This window comes from Rattus norvegicus, chromosome 3 (genome assembly GCF_021556685.1).
Source record: "Rattus norvegicus strain SHRSP/BbbUtx chromosome 3, alternate assembly SHRSP_T2T, whole genome shotgun sequence".
Taxonomy (NCBI): Eukaryota; Metazoa; Chordata; class Mammalia; order Rodentia; family Muridae; genus Rattus; species Rattus norvegicus.
In genome coordinates, this window is record NC_141536.1 from 9,633,081 (window position 1) to 9,656,952 (window position 23,872).

Sequence of the window (23,872 nt, forward strand, 5' to 3'; positions counted from 1 at the left end):
CTCTATTATACCACACAGCAAGGTACTTGTGAAAATCACTGCCTACCCCACACACGCACACAGACACACAGACACACACAGACACACAGACACACAGACACACACACACACACACACACACACACACACACACACACCAAAAAAAACCCATTATATAATGAGGCAGTTCCCAAAGCCAGGGATGGGAAACAACCAATCACACAGAGTAGTACTTACTGGGAGCCAGGGAATGTGGTCCACACAGGGGAGACTGGGGAGGGAGCTTACCTAGTCCCATTGGAGCCCCCTCCTATAGACACACCAACTAAGACCTAGGGTAGGTAGGAACCTTGTCCACAAGCACATGGGGCCAGGTCCACAGTGGGGACAAGTCTAAGCTCACAGTCCTCAGGACACCAAAGGATACCCACCCCCTCAGGAGGAAATTCTGCCAGAACCTAAGAGTCTCTTAGGCCCACGTGAAGCTGCAGAAACAGGAGCAGCTTCTTCCCAGAGTCCCAACCACAGCCCAGCACCAGTTCTGACCCAGCTGCAGAGAGGAAGTGGGACCTTGTCCTCAGGGACCTAAGAGGCTGAGTGCAAATGTTCTAGCTCTCCCCACCCCCATTCCTGCACCATGGCCTCTGGGTGTCAGTTCCACCCCCACCCCACTGCCTGTAAGCCACTCCCCAGGAACAGTAAACACAAATGACTTCCCTGCTCCTCTCTCTAATCTAGAGCCCTGCTCTCCCTGGGCCTTGCTGGCTAACAGATGTTTCGTTTAAGCAGCTAAATTACCACAAAATACACCCAAGGAGATGACAGGCCAATTTCTCCCAGGGTTTATTTGCATGAAGAGGAGGGAGGGAGTGGTGTGTAGACATTCTATCTCCCTTTTTGTAAGGGGAAAAAAAGTTTTATTATGCACATGAGGGGAGAGAGAGCGAGCGAGAGAGAAAGGAAGGGGGGGAGAGAGAGAGAGAGCGAGAGAGCGAGAGAGCGAGAGAGCGAGAGAGCGAGAGAGCGAGAGAGAGAGAGAGAGAGAGAGAGAGCGCCAACACATGAATTATGGATGGCAACAAAGGATACAAATCCCTCATCTTGGGAGGCAGAAGAGCCTCCCAGAGCACGCCATGCACCAAGGCTTCAGAATGTGTGTGAGGCCAATATTCAGCCCTATATTCTTCTAATGGTGAACTCAGACAGGTTCTCAGGGCTCAGCCTCAGTCCCCAAAGCTTTTCAAACGTAACTGTACTCCAGGGAGCCTCTGTGAGGCAGAGAAGAGAACGTCCTGTGCGGGATCCACCTCAGGACCACTCAGTGACTAATTAGACCCATCTTGGCAATCCCCAGAACTGCCCAGGACAGGCAGCATAGCAGGCATCTCCCTGGGCCAAGGACACTACAGAGGCTAGCCCCTGGGCTCTCCCTCCATCATGAGGTACTATCCTAGCTGGCTGGTCTACCCAGCTGCCCACCAATAAGGAAGAAACCCAGGCACCAGCCTACACTCCAAGGACCAGAAGACTAAGCCGTAGGCAGACTGAAGGCTGGAGCGTCTCTTCTCTGGGAGGCAAGCTGTGGTAGTGACCATTTCTCATGTATCCTGGGACGATCACAGTTCATTCATGGGGACCAGGACCCACACAGAGCTAAGTAGCCGGTGGGAGAGAAAGGGAAAGAATGAACCATGGAGATGGTTTAAGAAACGGCCGGTGTATCCCTATACATTTTTGCAAATGATTAAAGGAAGGTGGCATTTTAGAATGTAGTGGGTTGTGACGGCCTAGTTCACTCTATCTTCCCGAGAACTTACGGTCAAATGACGCTTTTTCTTCATTCTTCGGTAGCTAGTGACAGGTGAGTTGACTTCCTCTGGTGTTTGGGAAAGTTAGACATTTCTGAATTAAGTCCCGGAAAGTGATTTATAAAATAATGACCTATAGTGTATGTAGGTGTCGCTCCCTTTTTTTCTTAGCTTTTAAAAAGTGGTTAGTTCCCTCAAAAAAGAGAAGTTATATGAAACTATTATATAAAGGTGTCCAGATTCTGGTGAGCTTTAAACATTGTAGAATTTATTATATATCTTCATATGGAAGCCAAAAATGACACAACATAATCTCTATAGTGGTCCTTTTTGTTTTCGGGTTCTCTTCGCAGACTTTCGTTCCTGTCTTCTCTGTAGCCTCGTGTGCCTTCAAGGTGGTGGCGTTTGTCGTTCGCACCTGTATCCGGCTTCCTCAAAATCTCAGAATGCTATCACTCGGTCCATATACTCTCGTGGTGTTCGGATATTAACAAAACTTACCAATCAGTAGTAACAGTATAAAACAAAATAAAAAACCTTCAGATCTTGGAGAAAAGAAAGAAACAGGTTGATCCACTGTCATGGTTCCCCTCAACCCGCCCCTGCTAGTCTCAGAACCCACTCACTGAGAGGCCCACTCATGGCTGTCCGTGCCACCTGGGCACCCCCAACGGAAAGGCCAGTTCCTCATCCACTGGCATCGATGGGGTAGACAGTCTATTGAGTAAATTGAGGTTCCCAGGGCCCTGAGCAGACACTCCCCCACAACAAGTGGACCATGAATGATTCTTCCCAGCCTTCAGACCCAGACAGCCACTGGGACTGGGAACAGATCACACTGGCCAGCAGGAGAGTCCTCAGTGACTCAGTCCCACCCGGCGCCCACGCACCCTCATCTCAGGAACCTCACCCCTAGGAAGCCCACTGCACAAAGCAGCCAAGCCTTGGTGCACATTTAGGAGTGGTGTGTGTGTGTGTGTGTGTGTGTGTGCACGTGCGCGCGCGCGTGCACACTCGAGGATGTGCATACACATAGCCAGGGTTTGTCACTCTACAGTCCCGCCTCACAATGCATTCTTAGCACCTGCTAAGCTAACAGGCCGGAAGCACACCAGCCCACCATCCAGCTCGGCACCACATCTCAAATGTTCGCATTCCCAAAAAAATGCCAGGACAGGTCTGGGCTCCAGGGTGGGGTACGAGAATATTACATCAACTAATCTTGGAAAAACTGAGATTCACCCAAAGAGCCACGTCATTATTAAAAGCAGCCACTGCCAGAGCTTGCCCCAGACGGCTGCAGCTGGAGAGGCGCTGTCTCACTCCCACAGGAACGTGCCCCACCTCTAGGAGCAGCTGAAGAGGGGACTTGTCAACCAGAGCACGGAGCGCGGAGCTGAAGAGTCACTGGCAGGGCAGGGCGGCTCACCACAAGAGTAATTACACACAGCAGACAGCAGCTCTGGGAAAGGCAGGCAACTCCACGCGCCATTCACGTCTTCCTCCTACCCGCCTAGGAAGCACGTGAGAGACAAAAAGAAAACCTGGTGGTCCCTTTTTACAAACCCAAAGCACAGGGCTAAAGAGCTGAAGCCACTGGGATACCCCCCTTCATCACTGATGCAGAGGCTGGCCCTGGCCCTTCAAGATGGGAAGAGGGCACCTCTCTCTGTTCCTGACAGCTGGGGGTGGGGCTGGGGGCATCGTGTAGCAGGTGCCAGCTTGAGGACAGACAGAAGAGACCACCATTAAGGGGAAATGTCTCCTGGAGATTGAGAGCAGGAACCTTATAGAATCCCAGACCATAAGGAAGGCCTGAGAAAGGCAAAGGGGTGTGTGCAAGCAATCCCAGTACTTGGGAAGTAGTGGCAGAAGGATCAGGCGTTCAAAGTCATCCTCAGCAATATACTGAGTTAAAGATCAGGCTGGGCTGTATGAGACTCTCAAGTAAACAGATGAAGCAAAATTAATTAATCAATTAATTAAAGAGGGCGAAAAGTGAGCAGACGGGAGCAGGGTGAAAGTGGGTGAACCACCCTGCCACTGAGGCAACGAGTAAACTGAGGCTTGGAGAGGCACAGCAACCTGCCAGTCTCCATGGCTGCCCTACTTCAAGCAGGCTTAGCTCCTGCACGCTCTCAGGGATGAAACACAAGCGATGGCCCAGACATTCCCCGGCGGAGACAGGCACCCTGGGCCATCATCATGTACAGCGATGATGTGTCACCTATGGGTGCAAAGAGGTCAGATCCAAAAGCAGTCTTTTCTTTCGCCCAAGTAACTGTGGCCCCTCCTGTGCGAGCTGCTAAGTAAACACAATACGGACCAGAGAGGGGCTCGGACAGGGAGAAGGGCGTGGAGGAGAGGAGTGAGGGACTTGGGGAAAGAAGGAAGGCGGGCCTCAGAACAGAGCTGAATGAACATGAGGAACCAGAGCCTTCCACAGAACCCCCCAAGGGTGGAGGTGGGGGACACATGTCATTCGGTAGACTACACACATTCCCTTCACACCAGAGGACATGACATAATGCTCTTGGGCTGATCACCATCTCACACAGTTAAGAGATAGGGGCCCATGCTCTTGCTTGACCACAAACCTCTGCCTCTCGCTGAGGGTAGAGAACAAGAGCCTCAGACTTCTGGGGTGAGCCTCAGGCCTCTGGGGTGCCGGTACCAGCAGAAATAAGGCTCTAGAATCAAAGAGGGGGCGCCTAAGCCAAAGCTTCGCGGCAGCAGCAGGATTCCAGAGGTGGCCTGACACCATGCATCTCCTTAGCCAACAAAGGAAGTCCCATGTCACACTCAGCGCAGGCCCACACCACCTGCTGTGCCTCCCTGTGCTCCAGCCTTGTACGACAACAGTGGCAATCAGAGAAACCTCACTGCTTTTAAGAGGAAGGCCTGAAGGTATGAAGGGAGGGCTGGGGAAGCACAGTGATAAAAAAGACAGCTGAAAGGCCTGAACAGTACCGGATTCTGGTCCTGGGAGAGCACACCCAACCCTACCTCAGAACCCTCCCGATTGCGGCTCCCCGAAGGGCTTGATGTAATTAATACATGACCCCAAATGCAGCCACATTTCCAAAGGTCATCCAATGAAGGAAGATAAGCAAGCAACCGGCCCCACCCTGCACTGACTTGCAGAGGGATGAGGGGACTCAGAGGAGCAAGGCTAAAGAAACAGCGGAAGAGAAAGGAACCAGATGACCGTGCCTGCCACAAACCAAAAGTACAGGGAAGTAGCCAGGAGGAGCATTTATGGCTTCAGGTTTGAGTTGGCTCCAGGGCAGGTTATGGGCCCTATAAAAACTCTTTTAATCCTTATACAAACTCTATAAAGTGTGGCAAACAAACACACAGACCACAGATCGCCGTTTGTAGCTGAGTCTGGTCGGCTTCAGGAGATCTCAGTCGGGTCTGGCCCCAGGTCAAGCAAGCCTGGGCACAGACCTGTCACCTCCTCGCCACTGTGGAGACTGCTATTCTTGTTTATCTTTTGGAGCCAAAAGCCAAAGACAGTGACAACTACAGGATACAATGCAGTCAGGGGCCCCTGGGTGCTCAGGGGGAAATCACAGGCTGAGGGTAAGCTGAGCCTTGCTGGGGGAGGGGGGTGACTAATGCCAAACATCCTGAGAGACTCTGTTCTCTTGGGCCTGTTAGCAGCTGGAGGGAAGGAATCTCAGCTCGGACTCTGCAAGGGTGTAGGGTTACCCTATCCACTGGAAGGTCGGGTACTGTATTTGTGAAATTTGACTTCCCTCTGCCACCTCTATCAGTCCTCAATTCCTATTCTGTGGCTCTTAAAAGGTCCCTTGAGAAAGCAAGGCCCAAAGACCAACAACCAAGAAGACACAGCAAGAGATGGTAAGGTAGTATTCAGACGTGGACTAAGAGGGTCCAGGGCTCTGAGGGTATTCACCCAGAGACATGTCTGCAATCACACCCTGCCCAAGCACCTGAGGCCAGGACCAGGATGCAGCCACTGGGTCCCCAGTGGTCTGTATAAGGTCACCTCTGTATGAGTGCATGGGGTCTGGGATCCCAGCCCTGGGGGAAGAAGTGGATGTGGGTCAGCCAAACTCCACAAAGGATGTTAACTGATGGAAGGAGTGCAAAGGAGACTTCCATGTGCAAAAACTCTAAGCCATGGCTGTTCTTGACAGACGGAGCCCGGTGAAAGCCAGAAGGTCACCTTGCCCTGAGCCCATTCTCTCCAGCAGGCCTCATCTAAACCTTAGTTAAGTTGCCTGTTTGCTGGTGCAGCTACTGAAATATTTGGAAACAAGAACTTCCCAAGAAACACAGGAAGGCAAGGGGACCACTATCACCTGGCCAAGAAACCAGCCTGAAGGTGCTATGATTAAGTGCCAGCCCCAGCCTCCTGCCAGCTTTCTTCTCTATTTATCAGGTCAACGCTCAGAGCTATTTCTGTGACACAATGACCAGTGGCAGATGCTTTGTAAATAAGGTTGAGTCCCCTCCCCATTATCTGGAGACAGGTGAAGGGTAAGCAGAAAGTCATGTAGCTACAACAGGGCCAGCTAGGCCTTCCTTTAGGCCGCCTTGGGATGCAGTTACCGGCTCCTGGTATCCCAGGATGTGGATGTGAACCCTGCCAACAGCCTACCCTGGTTGGTGAAAAGTCTGCGCCCCAACACAGCTGCAGGACCTCAGCTGACCCCTCACCTGTGACTCTCTCCCCTCAGAGTCACCCAGCTCAGTGCCTGGAGAGCCAAGAAATGGATGCTTCCTAGAGGGTTAGAGAGATGGCTCGCCAGTTAAGAACGCTGGCTGCTCTTCCAGAAGATCCGGGTTCAGTCCCAGGGTGCAAGTCTGAAACACACTAACAGCAACGGTGGTGTGTTTCCATCTCCTGTCTGTGTGGTCCAGAAGTCCCTGCCCGAGAAGCCACAGAGAGGGCAGAAGTCATGTGCCCTCAGTAGGATACTCAGTTCACCCAAGGATAGGAGAGCAGAGGAGTCTCCTCCTCGGGCCAGTGGGAATGACCACAGGGCCTGACCTGCCAAGGGCCAGGGGACAGGAAAGGAAGGTGGCTGTCTTGTGCAGCACAGATCTGGATACCACAGGAGTGAGCAGTAAAGAGGGCAGGCGGGGCGTGCAGCATCCTGAGGCAACCAAGCCAGGGAGCTGGCATATATCTCCCACAAAATCCTCTTAAGAGCCTGGGGTGAGGGGTGTGGAGAGACAGGGACTGTCGTCCTATTTCGGGTAAGGAAACTAAGTGCAAATGACCCTCACCAGCCTGGCTTCCACATCTAGGACACATGACTGAGGGCACTAAGTGATCGAGGTCATCAAGGAAGCATGAGAAAAACAGGTCAGCAGTTTGCTCTTGTCCAGCACTTCCTGTTAGACAAGCTTGTCAAGGGCTTTTGGCAAAGAGCAGACAGGGGCCAACCAGTATTGGGGGGAGGGGAACCGAGATCCCTTCTCAAAGTTCAGAGCCTAGGGAAGCATTCAAGCAGGAGGTGGGAGGGGAAGGCTAAGGAGAAACTGTAGGGCAAGGACCAGGAAGTAGGAAGCCACAAGAGGCAGGTAGCCAGAGGCTGAGTTAGAGCACTAGGTGCCGGGACAGAAAAACTGGGACACCTCCCACCAGGTGAGCTTCAGCACAGGGTTGAAGGATCAGCTGGGTGCAGGAAACCCCAAGGAAAGTTTCTTTGTTAGGTTTGTACGGCTGAGATAAAACACCCCAAGGAAAAGCCACTTGGGAAGCCAAGGGTTGGTTGGGCTTATGTGCTATATACATGGTCCCTCATCAGTGGAAGCCAAGGCAGGAACCTGGAGGCAAAAACTGCAAGCCAAGCCGGGATGCTCAGCCTGCTTTCTTACACACCCCAGGACCACCTGCCAGGGATGCTACTGTCCACGGTGAGCCAAACGGACCCATCCCACATCATTCATTAATCAAGGGAAAAAAATGTCCTACAGACTTATGTACAGGCAGTCTGATGGAGGGAGTTCCTCCTCCTCCTCCCAGAGGACTCTAGCTGTGTCAAATAGACAAGGAGCAGGCACAGGAGTTGGGGAGAAGGGGGATGACCCGAAGCAGAATCCAACAGACTCTAGTACTCTCAGCTCCACACGGATGGATGCTGGTCTTCTAAGTCTCGGCCCTTTGGTTTTGTATGGCCCGTAGCTGCTGTTCCCCCTAGGGCCTGACTCTGTGTGTATCAGTCAAGTCTTCTACCGCTAAGCTACAGTCTTAGCCCCTATACTCTATCTTAAGACAGAGCCTCAGTAAGTTTCCAGGCTGGCTTGGAAGTTGTGGTCCTCCTGCCTCACCATTTCAGGTAATTGGTGTGTCAAGCCTGCGCTGCCGGGCTGGGCTCCTTCTACTGGATTTGTTTATATAGCCTGCTTTGTACATCCTATAAACCAAGGACTGTAAGAGAATGCATGTGCGTGGGCGTGTGTGTGTGTGTGTGTGTGTGTGTGTGTGTGTGTGTGTGTGTGTGATCTGGTGGTGCTGGGGATGGAGCCCGGGGCCTGGCAAGTGCCACCAAGCTACATCCTCCGTTCCCAAGAAAGGTTATATTTTAATGGTTGGAATAAACCCATTATGAAACGCAGAATTCTATCTCGATAAATACATTGCACTGGAGCACAGCCTCGCTCTTGGTTCAGAAAACAGCCACAGCTACACTTCCTGCTGTGAGGGCAGAGTTGAGGGTGGGGGGTGCTAGAACAGAGGCCATCTGGCCCATGATGCCTAAAATATTCTGAGCTAACTCTTGACAGCAAACACTGATTACCTTACTCCAGAAGAAAGCTGAATAGCCAGGCTGGCTTGTGGGAGAAAAGGTGTTTTCAAGGGATCTGAGAAAGGAGGCCTGATGGGGAGTCCCAGGGTTAGGACTGAGGAGACTCTGTCCTCCATCCACTTAACACAGGGAAGGCCCTGACGCATCAGCCACCAGCTGCACAACCCATCAGTCTTCACTGTCTCTGTTCTGAGTCTGCTGTCCTGAATCGACACTCATCTCCTGGACACAGAGTGACAAATGCTTTATCATGAGTGTCCTCAAAAGAGGGGTCAGGGAGGTTAGAGAGATAGCTGGGGGTTGGGGAGGGACGGACATGCTTTTAATCCCAGCACTCGGGAGGCAGAGGCAGGCAGATCAGCTGGGTCCACAGAGTGAGTTCCAGGACAGCCAGGGCTGCACAGAGAAACCCTGTCTCAAACAAAAACAGAAGAGAGATGGCTCCGCATTGAGACCACTGCTGCAGCTGGCTGCTCACTGCCCCAGGACAGCCTGTTCCAGCTTTAGAAGATCAGGTGCCCTCTTCTGGCCTCCACAGGCATCTGCACACATGTTCGTGCCCACACACAGATACACAAACACACAGAGAAATAAAAAATAAACATCTTTTGACAAGAGAGATCATATTCCCAACTGCCCTCTGGAGACCCCATGGCTTCTGAGAGGACATCTTGGGTTACTTAACCCTCAAAGCAAGAACCACAGTCAGAGAGGGAACACTTTCCTTTCCAGGCCCCCAACAAGTAAGGACACAGCTTGACAGCTCCCCATTCCCAGCTAACAGAGCGGATATCCCCAGGGCCCAAAGCAGGGACAGGCTGCTCTGAACAAAGGCCCTCGACGTGGCCGTCCTCTCAGCAGCACCCAGGCTAACAAGCAAGCCAGGTTTGTTTGTTTGTTTTTTTTTGGGGGGGGGTGTTGTTTTTGTAACCAACACACACCACACAAACAATTCATGACTGCGCTGAGAGTGTCCGCCCTTCAGCGGATGCTGCTTGTTGCTCCAATGGTCCATTGCATGGGCATCAGACCCAGGCCTAGGGGCAGTGCTGTCAGAAGCCCTTCCCCTCTGTCAGCAAGTCCCTGACACTGCCGCCACCTGAGTATCACAAACACGGCCATGCAGAAACACCAGCCCCAGAATCGCATTCTCCCACTTTATTCCCATCACTAGTACCTCAAGGAGTCTTTCAGACACCCCTACGCACCTCCCCTTCCCTGTGTGAAGCTGAATTCTATTTGTACACATCTGTGTTTTATCCATACACTCCCAAAGATCTGGCTTTCACCCTCCCGGGGGTGTTCTGCTAACAGCATAAGCTAAGTAAAATACATCATTAAAATTAGTGTTATAGAGTAGGCAAGATGGCTGGGGGGGGGGGGTAAAATGCTTGCGGTATAAGCCTGGTGACCTGAGTTCGATCCCTAGACCTCATGTAAAGGTAGAACAAGGAAGCCACCCCACAAAGGTGTCTCAGTACACATACCACAGTACACACGCACATCATGTACACACATAATAATAATAATAAACAAACTTTTTCCCAGGAGTGGTGGCACACATCTTTTATCCCAGCACTCAGGAGACAGAGGCAGGTGGAACTCTGTGAGTTCAAGGCCAGCCTGGTCTACAGAGTGAGTTCCAAGAGAGCCGGGACTACAAAGTGAGACTGTGTCTCCAAAAGAAAAGGACGGAGCTCAGAAAATGTTTTAATTAATGTCACACGTTTGTTAGTTTTTGTTATGGCTACCAAGAATGCATAAATCTTAATGTGTTTTTATTATTATCTGTGTGTGTGCGTGTGTGTGTTCATGAGAGCAACTCCCCGAGGAGGCCAGTAAAGGGAGATGGGTCCCCTGGAGCTAGCGTAGTAAGCCCTTGTGAGTCACCCAGTATGGGTGCTGGAATTAAAACTCCGGTCTGCCATAAAAGCAGCAAGAACTCTTAACCATAGAACCATCTCTCCGGTCCTGTGTAAATCTAGATGTAGTTCAGCATTGGCTGCATTCACATACATAGAATGTGTGCACACACAGACGTGTCCAACACACAGAGACATCTGTGCTTTCACATGCATTTCCCAGGTAAGCACTCAGAGCGTCCACGGGTCCTGAGCACACCCCTCCTCGTCTTGGCCTGGATATACCCCTCTCCTACCACGGAACCGCATCCACTGAAGCAGGGGCCAGATCCCGAGCTAGGACAAAGGAACACACAGATGAGCCTAGAACATCTTGTGCCAGCGAGTCAGCGATGCTCCCAGAATGACTGGGAATGTGCCAGAGATTCGCAGACGCCAACCTGGACCAGTTCCCACTGTCGCCCGAGACAATGTGAGCACCGAGGTAAATAATGGTTGTAGCAGATTAGAATAAAACAGGAAACATAACCCACACTGGGTGGGAAGACAGAAAGAAGCGGAGAGGAGAGGGGGAGGGGGAAGGATAAATCAATATTTACCTTGTCTCGAAGCAGGTCCCTGAAACCTACGTTCCCCAGTGATCAAGCAGTTTAAACTCAACTTCCCCAGTGGACACTCGACGCTAAGCTTCAAAGCCACCTGCTCTGATCCAGGGGGAAGGGTAGCAGGATGCCACACTCCACTGCAGGGGCACAGCCTCAGTCTGCTCCTGAGGCATCAGTTGAACTCAAATCCAAGGAGCCTGGACCTTGGCCATAAGAGCAAAGAATGTGATGGTTGAGGAGTGGCCTTGGGCAGAGAGGAGCAGCTGAAGATCCCAGGTCACCTTTGCTGGAAAGGACGCTTAATAGGGACACCTGAGTGCCTTGCTACTGCGGGTGACAAAATGCACATTTGTTTTGTAGGGAGTGCGCGGGGCATCAAGGACATGGAGTGCCAAGTCCCTGCTACCGCTCAGAGGTCCATAAGAAAGTGTATACAACTTGGCCGTGACTTGGAGCCATTCTCAGATTGTAAAACTGCCTGGCTGGACAGAAGGCTTCCCTGGTTAAGCAGCACTTGCTGTTTTTCCAGAGGACCCAAGCTTGGTTCCCAGCACCCACATCCGACAGCTCACAATTGGCTGTAACCCCAGCTCCGAAGGATCGAATACTCTGTTCTGAACTCCAGGGTATCTGTACGTCCGTTCTCTCTCTCCTCTCTTTCTCTCTCTCCTCTCTTTCTCTCTCTCTCTCTCTCACTCTCTCTCACACACAGACACACAGACACACAGACACACAGACACACACACACACACACACACACACACACACACACACGATCACAAATAAACCTTTTAAAACTGCCTGGCTTCCCTGAGAATTAGCTTTCCTTTCTCTGCTTCCCAAATCCCACGTCTTTCTGGAACCTCAGCCTCTCCAACAGAATCCCCACACAGACACTGAAGGAACTGGGTACCCATCCAACGGTTTCTTTCTCATCAAAAAACATTCCGTCCATACCCACTGGCTTCCCTTGCTTGCCGGGGCTTTATGAGAGCATTGGCCAGTGTGCTCCGCTCCTGTTCCTCCCCAGCCTGTGATTAGAAAGAAAGAACATTGCTCTGCATGGGAAGCCAGGCTGCAGGGAACCGGAGAGGACGTAGTCCTGCTTGAAGAGGCTCACGTCCTTAAGGACCCACAACCACCCTTGGACTGGCTGAATGAATGATCTAAATCCCCTAGGGTCTGAGTCCAAGTGAGCAGGCAGCAAGCAGTATGTATTGAAACAACGCTAGATGCACACTAGAGCAGCGCTAGCCCAAAACGAGACTCAGGACAGAAGAGAGCAGTCAGAGGAAGCTTCCTAGAGAAGGAAGAGGCCCCAAGCCAGCTGACAAAGAACCAGGCTGGAAGGTGGTTGATTAAGTAAAGTGTGTGGTGGGCACAAGAGGAAAAACCATGGGGTGGAGGAGACAAAGTACCAGGCCAGGAGGCGGGGGAAGAAGAGGAACGTGGAGGGCATGGAGGTCCCATGGAGGCAAACCCTGGTGATCCAGGTATTCAGAGATCTATGCTGCCTCCCTGCAGCAGATAGACCACTGATGTCCTGAAGAGAGAAGGCCACCGGAGTGCTATAAACGTAACAGAGCCAAGTGAAAGAGACCCCCTCCTTAAGTGGCCTCCCCAGAGCAAACATGGAGTCTGTCAGCTGGCATGGTACCCTTGTGAACTCTTCTTAACTGTAGCCACTTCAACTCCATAGGTCCCTTCTCAGGATCAATAATTAGTGAGTAGACCTAATTAGCTTACTTAAACCCAACGCGGCTTCCAGGTATTGGAGCGCAAAGTACATCCTATCCTGCCCACTCAAGAGGGCACAACAAAGCAGGTAGTCAGTATCTCTCCATGATCATCAATGCCCAAGAGATTGCCAGGCCTGGTGTAGTGGTGCATTCTTTTAATCTCAGCACGTGGGAGGTAGGGACAGGGAGGTCTCTGAGAATTCCAGGTCAGCCTGGGCTATGTAGCAAGTTCTATCCAGTCAGGGTTACAGTCAGACCCTGTCTCAAAATAAAAATTTTTAAAAAAATCAATAAATAAAAGGTTTCCCATTATGCTCCCCTAGAACCAATAGCCCAGCTAGCATAACTCAAGATGGGAGGGGACCTCTGAGTCCTGAAGGTTTACCAGGAAGCCATGTTGTGGCCTTCAAGGATCAGGGGATACCAGAGGCCAGTGAGCTGGACATGCTGTGGCACACCGAAAATGGGGAGGAAGAAAACGGTCTCTCGTTCCTTGCCAAATGGATCCAGGTGTCCGGGGAAGCCAGACGGGCACCCACTATCACCCCAGAAAGCCCACACACAGGTCCCACGGAAGTAAGCAAGACCGCAGGGCAGCTGAGGTAAGTCCTTTGAATTCACCATTTCTTTAGAAAGATGTCCAGGCACAAGCTAGTTTAAGCCACTTACTGCCAGGAGACCTGGGCTACATCTAGGGCACATCTGTGGTACACTCTAAGCTTTAACTGTTGGCTACAGATCAGAGGTGGCAGGCCACTCCACAAATTGTGCCTAGCCCAAGGCAGCCCAAGAAAGAAAGGGCAGTTGTGATTTCTTCTGTGTTCCAGTCACCACAAACCAGAGTGACACCACCTCCCCCCATATTAGAAATGTGAGCTTCCTGTAGCACAGAGCAAGCACCTAGAGAGAAAAGTCTCTCCCCAGACCCTGCACAGACAGCTCTGGAAACAACCTGAGGTTCAGGGAGCACCTGCTTTGTAGAGACCATGGGACAGCAGACAGCCTACACAAGATGACAAGCAAGAGCATAGACCTTCTGTGCTGGTGTCATTAATCCCGGCTGTTAAACCCTAGAAGTCTCCAGGTTCCAGGGGTTGAACCCTGAAACCTGCTGAAGCCAGCACCCTTCATCCCATCCGGACCAAACCACAGGGACCAGCTCCTCCCAATATCCCTGCCAATCAGTCTCACCCTCTTAACCCAACCCCACCCCCAATCCCCTCAAGCCTCCAGGCCCAGCAACAGAACCTGCCAGAAGCAAGCCATCTTAGCCTCTAGTTCAGTGAAGGCCCATAGGGAGAAGGGGAGTCAAGAACCAGCTATGTGTAAGAATTGCCCCCTTCCCTTTCTCTAGCCAGGAAAGAGGTTAAGAACTCCTCAGCCTCCCAGCCCCAACTTTGGGGAGGAGGGTCACACTTCCAGATCTGTGAAAGACCTCCCTACAGCAATCATTTAAGCGTGCCACTTGGGCACACTGTCACTCAGGTTTTGCAGGGCTCCAGCTGCAAGAGAGACCCCGAAGCTCTCTGGCTCTCTGGGCTGGTGGGGTATTGCTATTAAGTATGAGAACAACACCCTCTCTTTCCCTCCAGGGTCTCTCCTTTGTCAAACGGGAAACGGGCTGGCCTCATCTCTATGGGAAGGCAGACACAGCCAAAGGGCAGAGGCTTTGGGGGGAGGGGTGAAACCAGCCAGAATATTAGGATTAGTGACTCTCACAGAGTCACCGCATTTCCCACAGTAGTCCTAGAAGAGAATTCCCGGCGTCCACTAGGAGTTTCGAAGTGGGCGGGTCGCACCTGTACAGTACCCGGCTGAACCAGAGCTGCCTAACTCTTCTCTCCGCCTCCCAAATCCCTTTAAAGAGCGATCGGGCCGGGGATCCAGGACCCCCGAAGGGCGGGCCACATGCCTCGAATTTGCTTAACTCTCCGCCAAGTTCCCTTCAAGGGGCCAAGAAAAGCAGCTTCAGCAAGCAGAGCGGACATTTTCCTGCCCTGCCCTGCCCTGCCCTGCCCTGCGGCCACACGCGTGCCTCGGCCTCCACAAAGGCTACACTGGAGCGACGACCGAAATGGGGGAGGTGAGGAGGCGAAGGGTACTCTAGCCCAGAACCCCTGCAGGAAGGCCTCGGAGGCAGCTGGTCCTGGGCTGGGGTCCGGGAGGAGGCGCAGGCCAGAGAGGGGGCGGCGCCGGGCCCTCCAGCTCCCTTCGACAGGAGCACCCGGCCGGGCCCGGCCCCTCCGCGGAGCTGCGGGTAAACGTAGCCACGACTCCATCTCATCCTCCACTGGCTCCAGTTCATCCTCCACGGGCTCCGGCCGCCCGGCGCGCAGCCCGAGGACACGGCCCCCAGCGTGGCACGCGCCGGGTTGGAAGGGACACTCAGGGACCCCGGCCTGGGCACGAGACTGCATCGCTGGGCTCCACACCGAAGCTGGAGTCGCCCTCCACCAGGCAGCCGTAGACTGGGGAGCCGGCGCACAAAACGATCCCCGCGGCGGTGGTGGCGCGCCCTAGGCTTGGGGGACTTTAGCCAACTTCGCGCCTTCGGGGACCGCCGCTCTCTAGAGCGGGAAGCGGAGACCGGGATGTGCCCTGCTCTGCACTGACCCCTGAGTCAGCCGCTCCGGCCAGGGTGGGACCTGGGCCTCCTAAGGCCCGCGCTCCAGTCAATGCGCCCTTCAGGTCGCACACTCAATTCCCTCCTGCAGTGCCGGGACTCTCACCTGGGACATCTGCGGCCGGAAGTTGATGTCCTTAAGGTCGATGGAGCCGGGGGAGAGGTTGTGCAGCAGCTGGCACAGAAGGACGCCGTCGCGCAGCGCCTGCGCCAGGTCGAAGACCACCGCCGAGGGCCACACGACGCGGTGGTTGGGCGGCAGGACCTTGCAGTCAATGAGCCAGCGGCCGCATTGCCGCCACTGCTCCATGGCGCCCGCGGCGCCCGTGCGCTCGCCGCCGCGGCCGCTGGGCCAGCTGGCTCAGGGCAGCGCTCCGGCCAAAGTGCGGTGACCGCGGAGCATCCCGACCGCCCGCGCGGGGCTCGGCCGCCGGGGCGGGGCTTCGCGCAGGCGGCCCCGGGTCCCCGCTGCGCGGCCACTCGGCCCTCCTCTTCCTCCTCCTCCTCCTCGGGCTACTAGCGGGCCGCGGCTCCCGCCCACGTGCGGCCACTAGGCGCTCTCGGGGCAGCGTGCCGGGTCCCCCCTTCACACACACAAGTGCGCTCGGGCTCCGGCCCGGGCTCCACACCTCCTGCCGCCGCAGCGCTCTTCGATCCGCCCCTCTGGGCGCCGCATTCTGCGTTCGGGGCGCCCCGCTCCGGCCGCCGCTCCTGCCCCACCCGAGACAAAGGCGCAGCGGGTCGCTCGGTCCCTGCGTCCGGCGCCTGAGCTACTCGCCCCACCGTCGCTTTGTTCGCCGGGCCCGCGGGCTCTACGCTACTCGCGGGGCACTGGGACTCCGAGGCTCCGCGGCTCCAGGCGCTGGGGGTGCAGGGGGCGCGGCCATGGCCGGGCGGGGCCGGGGGCGGAGCTGGCACCTTCACCCGGCACCTCCCCGGCGACCCAAGCACCGCCTCCAGCCGGTCCTCCCACTTCCTGCCCCTGGGCCGCCAGCGAAAGTTGAGGAAGGCGGGGCTCCTGAGCAGGCTCCGGGCCGGCGACTTTCCCTTAGGTGCACGTGGAGGCTGGAGGTCTTTCTTGCGGAGCGATGAGGCCGCCGCACCCCTGAAGAGACTAGAAGGTGGCCGCTGTAACGCTGGGTGCCCTTGTAGGGTCCTTTGGTAAAGACAGACCCCGGAACGCGTACCAGACTGGCCTACACACCCCTATGGACGTATCAATCGGATTGATGGGCTCAGGTCTTCCAGAGCCCACTTCCAGTCTTCTGTCCTTGCCAGGGTCCGCAAGATAACGGAGAGAAAATCCTTCACAGGCAGCCCCCTTGATTGTCTAATGGGAGGTGCTGGAGGGATAGACAGTGTTGTGTCCTGAGGACATTGTGACAGTGAGTGGGACTTCAAAAGCATAAATAACTGATTTTGCGATTGAAATTAGTTTACTCTGGACTGTGTATCAGAAGCTGTGGGTTCTTGGTAAAGGGAACCCCATAAAGCCAAGCCTTTTCTGAGATTAGTGTCATGAAAAGGATCTGGAAGAAAGGAAAGTGACCAGTCGATCTTTTGTGCACAGCGTTGTGTCAGCCCCTGCCTCTCCCAGTTTACCTGGTCCAGGGAAGGATGACAGGCCATACCTCAACGCACACACTAAGTCTATCCCCTGCACCCAGGGGAGTCCCTCCCAAAAAGGCCTCTCTCCAGGAAGCCTCTCACCCCTTCCCCACCTAAGGAGGAAATCAGGAGAGGAGCCAGGTGAAGCCAGGCTCAATGACAGGTGAGCCTTCAGCTCCTGCCGCTTCACCTCGGAATAGCCTCAGAGGAAGGTCCTCCTGCAGAGACGGGGGTTATATCATCCAAAGCACCGGGCCACAGGCAGACCCTCCAGCATCTAAGAGTCATTCAACACCATGCACCATAGTGGGAAAAGAAGGAAAGGATTTTGCAAAGCTGACAGCAAAGCGCCCAGCTAATGCTGCTGCATCCACGTCTTGGTGTCTGTACCTAGGGGGCTCCCTCACAGAAAAATGGACTCTGTCCTCCCACCCCTCAACCTTATAGCCTCATCAGAAACTCACCAAGACAAGACCAGGTCTGGGACGAACTAATTTTGCCATCCAATCTAGCGTTCATCTGCTGCCCCCTGGTGGTCGTGAGATCAATGGCATCAGCTGACACCCTAGATGCTCCAAAACAGGGGTCTGTCTTTGAGGGGCTGTGGTGCTTGGAGTTAGCATGTCAGTCTTCCAAGTCCGATGATCCATGCCTCCTGGCACCGGCAGAACTCTGTAGTACCCAAAATAATAGGAGAGATGGCTAAAGAAAAGCTGGGTAGTATTCCAGATATCTGTGGTGCATGTGTAGGTCAGAGTGCGTGAGCTCAAAAGAAACGCGGAGGGCTGGTGAAGGGGATACTTCTCCTCAATATCCCACCTCACCCATTCTCTCAGCCCAGAACTGCTCGCCAGGATTGCCTTCTGGAAGTTTCCCAGAGACAAGAGTACTTCCCCACTTTGGAGATGAACTCCACTGAAAGGCACTTGTGCTGAATCCCAGGGACTAACTCTGAGGTGAACGGAGCAGAAGAGTTAGGGACCGTTGATCCTAGCCGCATGCCCAGGATGTGGAAAGTGGGCCACGAACTAACCATGAACGCGGGAGGCTTCAAGGAAGTATGCACCTGGAAAGGGGCAGCAAGTCTTCGGGGAACTGACGGTCCTCGAAGAGCCTGCTTTTACAGGAGAGCATGGGTGTCTAGCTGAGGCCTAGAACAGCAAGGCCCAGCCCAGAGGCAGGTCTAAATCGTAATGGAATTAAACATCTCTGTATTCCCAGTCATGGCCAACTACAGCATACTCGTCTATGGACTCCAGTGTTAACTCCCCACTTCTAATTTGCCAGCAAGTCTGAGACCCCACATACAGGTTCTGAGCACTCCCAGCTCTTTGACCAAGGTCCATGTTCCTCCCCTTGGGTTCCTCAGTGCTGCTTCTGCCTCACCCTTCAGTTTGCTCCCCGCAGCCAGCAAGGACCTACACAAATCTAGGTTCAACCCTGTCACTCTGGCACCCCAAAACAAGCCCTCTGTGGCACTCAGCTCCCTGAGGATAAAATCCTCAGGCTTGGGGCTCTTAAAAGAATATTATTGGACAAGCATGAGGCCCCAGGCTCCATCACCAGCCCTTATAGCAGCGATTCTCAACCTGTGGGTCTGGACCCCTTCAGGAGGGGTTGGCTAAGACGATCTAAAAATACAAATATTTATATCACGATTCATAACAGTAGCAAAAATGTGCTGTGATTGTAACGATATAATTGCAATGAAAAATAAGGTTATGTATGGTTGGAGGTCACCACAACATGAAGTGGTATTCGATACAGTTGTATTACAGGGTCACAGCATTAACTGAAAGGAAATGGGGAAAAAATGGCAGAATCTCTGTCAAGCAAACCCCTTATGGCACTGCTTCCTTTCTGGCTGCATCTTCTGCACCGCTCCTAGTTTTTTGCACTTGCCTAGAATTCTTCCACCAGACAGGGACATGGCCAAAGCTCTGGCTAGCTGTCTTAGTTAGGGTTTTACTGCGGTGAACAGACATCATGACATCATAAGGCTTAGGTGCGAACACAGAGAAATCATAGAACTCAGCATGTCTCTGCCCTTCTGGGCTTCTGCAGTATCCCTCCCAACCACCCTCACAGTGAGCAGATACAAGTGCCTCTAAGCACACAGTGCTTTGGATAACAGCTGCCTCCCTTGGAGGAAGCTTTTTCTACAGACACTGGAATGTCCAAGAAACTGAGGACCTCTCCAGCCAGTCATTTTGGCTATTGGTTCATGCATTCCCAGCAAACGCTCAGACACACTGCATGTTTTTCCTGTTCTTCACTCTGTTTTCCATCAAGGCCACCCTCAAAGGGCTCTCCCTACACGGACCAGCAAGTCTCCTCATTCAAACGAATACCAGCGTTGGCCTCCCTTTTTTCTACCACCTGACCTTCCGTTCACTTCCTCACCACCCCTGAACTTCATTTTTTTTTTTTTTTGGTTCTTTTTTTCGGAGCTGGGGACCGAACCCAGGGCCTTGCGCTTCCTAGGTAAGCGCTCTACCACTGAGCTAAGTCCCCAGCCCCCCTGAACCTCATTTTTACACTTTTTACTGGTCCCTCCATCCATCTGCCTGGCCCTCTGTCCACTTAGCCTTTGACCTACTTAGCTCTTCGTTCCCCTGCTCACCCTTCCCGTGTTACTCCGCCCATCACTCTCCCATGGCTCAGGCCAGCCTCCCACCTGTCCATCATTACCTGCCCCACTCCTGTCCATCCACTTATACCCACATCCAGCCACACATCCCACCAACTAGATCACACTGGCTGAGCCCCGGCTTTGCTTCTGGAAAAGGGGAAGTGAATGTTTTGCCCGGGTGAGGGATTTAGTCTCACATCCAACCCACATGAACACACGTTTTGCAAATTCCATTTGGAGCTCCATCAGGCAAATTCAGCTATCACAACTTCCCAGGAAATTATAGGTGTAGGAAGGACCATCTGGCCCACCCTAGATGGAGCATGCCTTGCTGGATGATGGGGGTGGGCTCTCTTGCTTTTCTTTTGAAAAGACAAAATGTAGACTTTTCACTGCTAGTTGCCTCAACTTCAAATTTAGGCGAAAGGCTACAGTCTAGAGTCTGACCCCTTCGCTCTGAAATCTTTCTGTGACTCAGCTGTAGCTTGGGCACCTGCCGATAACTGTGCAAAACCTGAGGACAGTTTCCCCTGAGGCCTGTCTTGAGGCTTTAGAGGCTTCTGAGAATATCCTGTGCTTGGGGTCAGGTGAGCACAGTCTTAAGAGAGAACTGGGACCAGGCCACTGATCAGCTCACCTTGGGAGGCTGAGAGGCAGAGTTGGGGTGGCTTCTTTTCCACAGGAGCCCTCATCACAAAGCCACAGCCACCTGGATACTAGAAAAATGGAGCAGGTTCAGTCAGACTCCATTCAACTGCATGTGCATAATAGCAGGTACGTCAGTACCAGGCACTAAGCTTGTTCCCAGACAGGCTCAGCTGGCCACACACTGGCTGCTGGGAATGTTGGCTCTTAGTAAAAAGAAGTCGATACCCATGGTGTGAAGAACACACCCGTGGAAAAATCTGACTGTACCCACCTTCATCAGAGCCTGAAACCTTCCTTCAAAACCCAGAGGAGGGCTTCATGCCCTGGGTCCTTCCCCTCTCCTCCAGGCATCTCACCCTGAAGTCAGCACAGCCAAAGGAATGTGCCAGCCCCACCTGCTCCAACCCCTTCCTAAAAGGACACAAACAGATACCCCAACAAGTATATCACCCAAGAAGAGACTTATATCCCTTAAACATAGCCCCTACCTACTGCCAACCCCACTTTTTTCAAAACTAGATTTTTTTTTTTGTTAATGTGCATCGGTGTTTTACCTGCATGTATGTTTGAAGGTGCCAGATCCCCTGAAACTGGAGCTCCGGATTGTCGTGAGCTGCTATGTGGGTGGTGGGATTTGAACCCAGGACCTTTGGAAGAGCAGTGAGTGTTCTTAAGCACCGAGCCATCTCTCCAGCCCCTCTGGCAGCTCCCTGTGAGTCCGCTTTGGCTATATTTATCATAGATACTTCACATAGTTGGAATCACACCACTGTGGCCCTCTGTGCCTGTCTTTTTCTTTTCCACCCTGAATGTGGCTGAGGTTTGTTTCTGTGACTTCACTCAGCTCTCTGTCCCTTTCCATGGCTGTCCATGTCACGGTGAGCCCTAAGGACACAGTTAAATGTCTGAGACCGTCATCCTGATATCTAATCAGCATTAAAGCTTACTAAAAGGGTCTACAGCCTTCTCTTATCTTCAAAATACAGGGTATATCTTACACATAGAACATGTTCCATCTGAACCCTACATTTCCCTGAGATGCGTTTGATCTAAATATATTTAGGTTTCATAAAACTCACAGTTGAAAAAGATTTTCATGCTCAAGCTGTCTCAAATACACTTAGAAGCTGGCCAAAAATAGAAGTTAGTATCGATTTCTAAATTAATTAAACTGAACAGAGGGTTGACTGGCGTCTGGGAAGTATGTGTGTCTCCTCAAGCCCAAGCAGGCATCAGGCCTGACAGGGTCCTTTCCTTCATGCCTTAAGCGGAGGTGCTGTGGTGTCCACCTGGCTGTGAAGCCACCTCTACTCTGTCCTCCCAGCGCCCAGCACCATGCCTGGCATGAGTTCAGGACTCCACTCACCCACTTACCCACCCACTCACCCGCTCACCTGTCTCTCTGCTCACTTGCACATCCACCCAGACACACACCCGCCTACTTGCTATGCATCCACACACCCGTTTTCCCATCACTACCTCCCCAGCCTCCTACCTACCCACCCATCCGTTCACTCATTTAAGCGCCTCCCCACCACTCACACACCCACGACACTGGCTAGGTTTCCTTTTGGTGTTGTTGGCTTAACACAAGGTGGACATCTGAAAAGAAGAAGCCTCAGTTCAGAAGATTTCCCCATCAGATTAGCCTGTGCACAAACCCATAGGTACCCATGGGGGCATTATTTTTTGATTAATGATTGATGTCTGCAGGAACAGCCTATGAGGGGAAGTGCCACCCTGGTCAGGTAGTTCTGGATTTATAAGAAAGCAGGAAGCCACTATGTTCATAGCAGCCTTATTTATAATAGCCAGAAGCTGGAAAGAACCCAGATGCCCTTCAACAGAGGAATGGATACAGAAAATGTGGTTCATCTACACAATGGAATATTACTCAGCTATCAAAAACAACGGCTTTATGAAATTCGTAGGCAAATGGTTGGAACTAGAAAATATCATCCTGAGTGAGCTAACCCAATCACAGAAAAACACACACGGTATGCACTCATTGATAAGTGGCTATTAGCCCAAATGATTGAATTACCCTAGATGCATAGAACACATGAAACTCAAGACGGATGATCAAAATGTGAATGTTTCACTCCTTCTTTTTTTTTTTTTTTTTTTTTTTTTTGGTTCTTTTTTTCGGAGCTGGGGACCGAACCCAGGGCCTTGCGCTTCCTAGGTAAGCGCTCTATCACTGAGCTAAATCCCCAGCCCCTCACTCCTTCTTTAAAAGGGGAACAAGAGTACCCTTGGCAGGGAATAGAGAAGCAAAGATTAAAACAGAGACAGAAGGAACACCCATTCAGAGCCTGCCCCACATGTGGCCCATACATATACAGCCACCCAATTAGACAAGATGGATGAAGCAAAGAAGTGCAGGCCGGGGTGGGGGGGGTGGGGGGGTGGGGAGGATGTTTGCCCGGAAACCGGGAAAGGGAATAACATTCGAAATGTATATAAGAAATACTCAAGTTAATAAAAAAAAAAAAAAAAAAAAAAAAGAAGAAGTGCAGGCCGACAGGAGCCTGGATGTAGATCTCTCCTGAGAGACACAGCCAGAATACAGCAAATACAGAGGCGAATGCCAGCAGCAAACCACTGAACTGAGAACGGGACCCCCGTTGAAGGAATCAGAGAAAGAACTGGAAGAGCTTGAAGGGGCTCGAGACCCCATATGAACAACAATGCCAACCAACCAGAGCTTCCAGGGACTAAGCCACTACCTAAAGACTATACATGGACTGACCCTGGACTCTGACCCCATAGGTAGCAATGAATATCCTAGTAAGAGCACCAGTGGAAGGGGAAGCCCTGGGTCCTGCTAAGACTGAACCCCCAGTGAACTAGTCTATGGGGGGAGGGCAGCAATGGGGGGAGGATGGGGAGGGGAACACCCATAAAGAAGGGGAGGGGGAGGGGTTAGGGGGTGGTTGCCCCGGAAACCGGGAAAGGGAATAACAATTGAAATGTAAATAAGAAATACTCAAGTTAATAAAAAAAAATTAAAAAAAAAAAAAGAAAGCAGGAAACCAGGAATGGATGCACACACTTTTAATCCCAGCACTTGGTAGACAGAGGCAGAAAGACCTACATAAATTCAAGGCCAGCCGGGTCTACAAAGTAAGTTCCAGGACAGTCAGGGCTGACTACACAGGAAAAACCCTGTCTCCATAAAAGAAGAAAAGGAGGAAGGGAAGGAGGACCTGGAGGAGGAAGAAGAGGAGGAGGAAGAGGGGGAGGAGGGGGAGAAAGAAGAGGAAGAGGAGGAGGAGGAAGGGGAGGAGGAAGAGGAAAGAAAAGAAAAGAACCGGGTGGGGCCGTAAAGGGGGCGCCCACCAAGCTTAACGCACGTTTGTGTGGAACCTGGTACTAAACCATTCATAGTCGACCTGCTTCTGGGGTTTCGTATGTAGCAGAACAGCTCCCTCATTGCGATCAATTGAAAGTCAGCCCTCAATTCAAGGGTTTAAAAAAGGAAAAAGGAAAGGAAAGGAAACAGAAAAGAAACAAAGAGAGCAGGCTGGGGGCTGGGGATTTAGCTCAGTGGTAGAGCGCTTACCTAGGAAGCGCAAGG

General features: G+C 52.5%; 1 protein-coding gene and 1 long non-coding RNA gene across 5 annotated transcripts in view; one reads left to right on the forward strand and one right to left on the reverse strand.

Annotated features, from left to right (window-relative positions):
- The window catches only part of Vav2 (vav guanine nucleotide exchange factor 2), a 169,509-nt gene extending 153,272 nt beyond the window's left edge, over positions 1-16,237 (reverse strand). For 2 of the 4 annotated variants that reach the window (XR_015682807.1, XR_015682808.1), the window contains exon 1: positions 15,511-16,237. Coding sequence is in view for 2 of the 4 variants with exons in the window: in NM_001106563.2 (NP_001100033.2) it covers positions 15,511-15,714 (204 nt within the window). In the remaining 2 variants the exon portion in view is untranslated. 4 annotated transcript variants of the gene reach the window in all.
- LOC147995401 (uncharacterized) lies at positions 7,336-13,061 on the forward strand. Its single transcript, XR_015684209.1, has 3 exons — positions 7,336-7,682; positions 10,661-10,921; positions 11,403-13,061. It is a non-coding gene; the product is annotated as an uncharacterized LOC147995401 (long non-coding RNA).
- Positions 16,238-23,872: the final 7,635 nt, after the last annotated feature.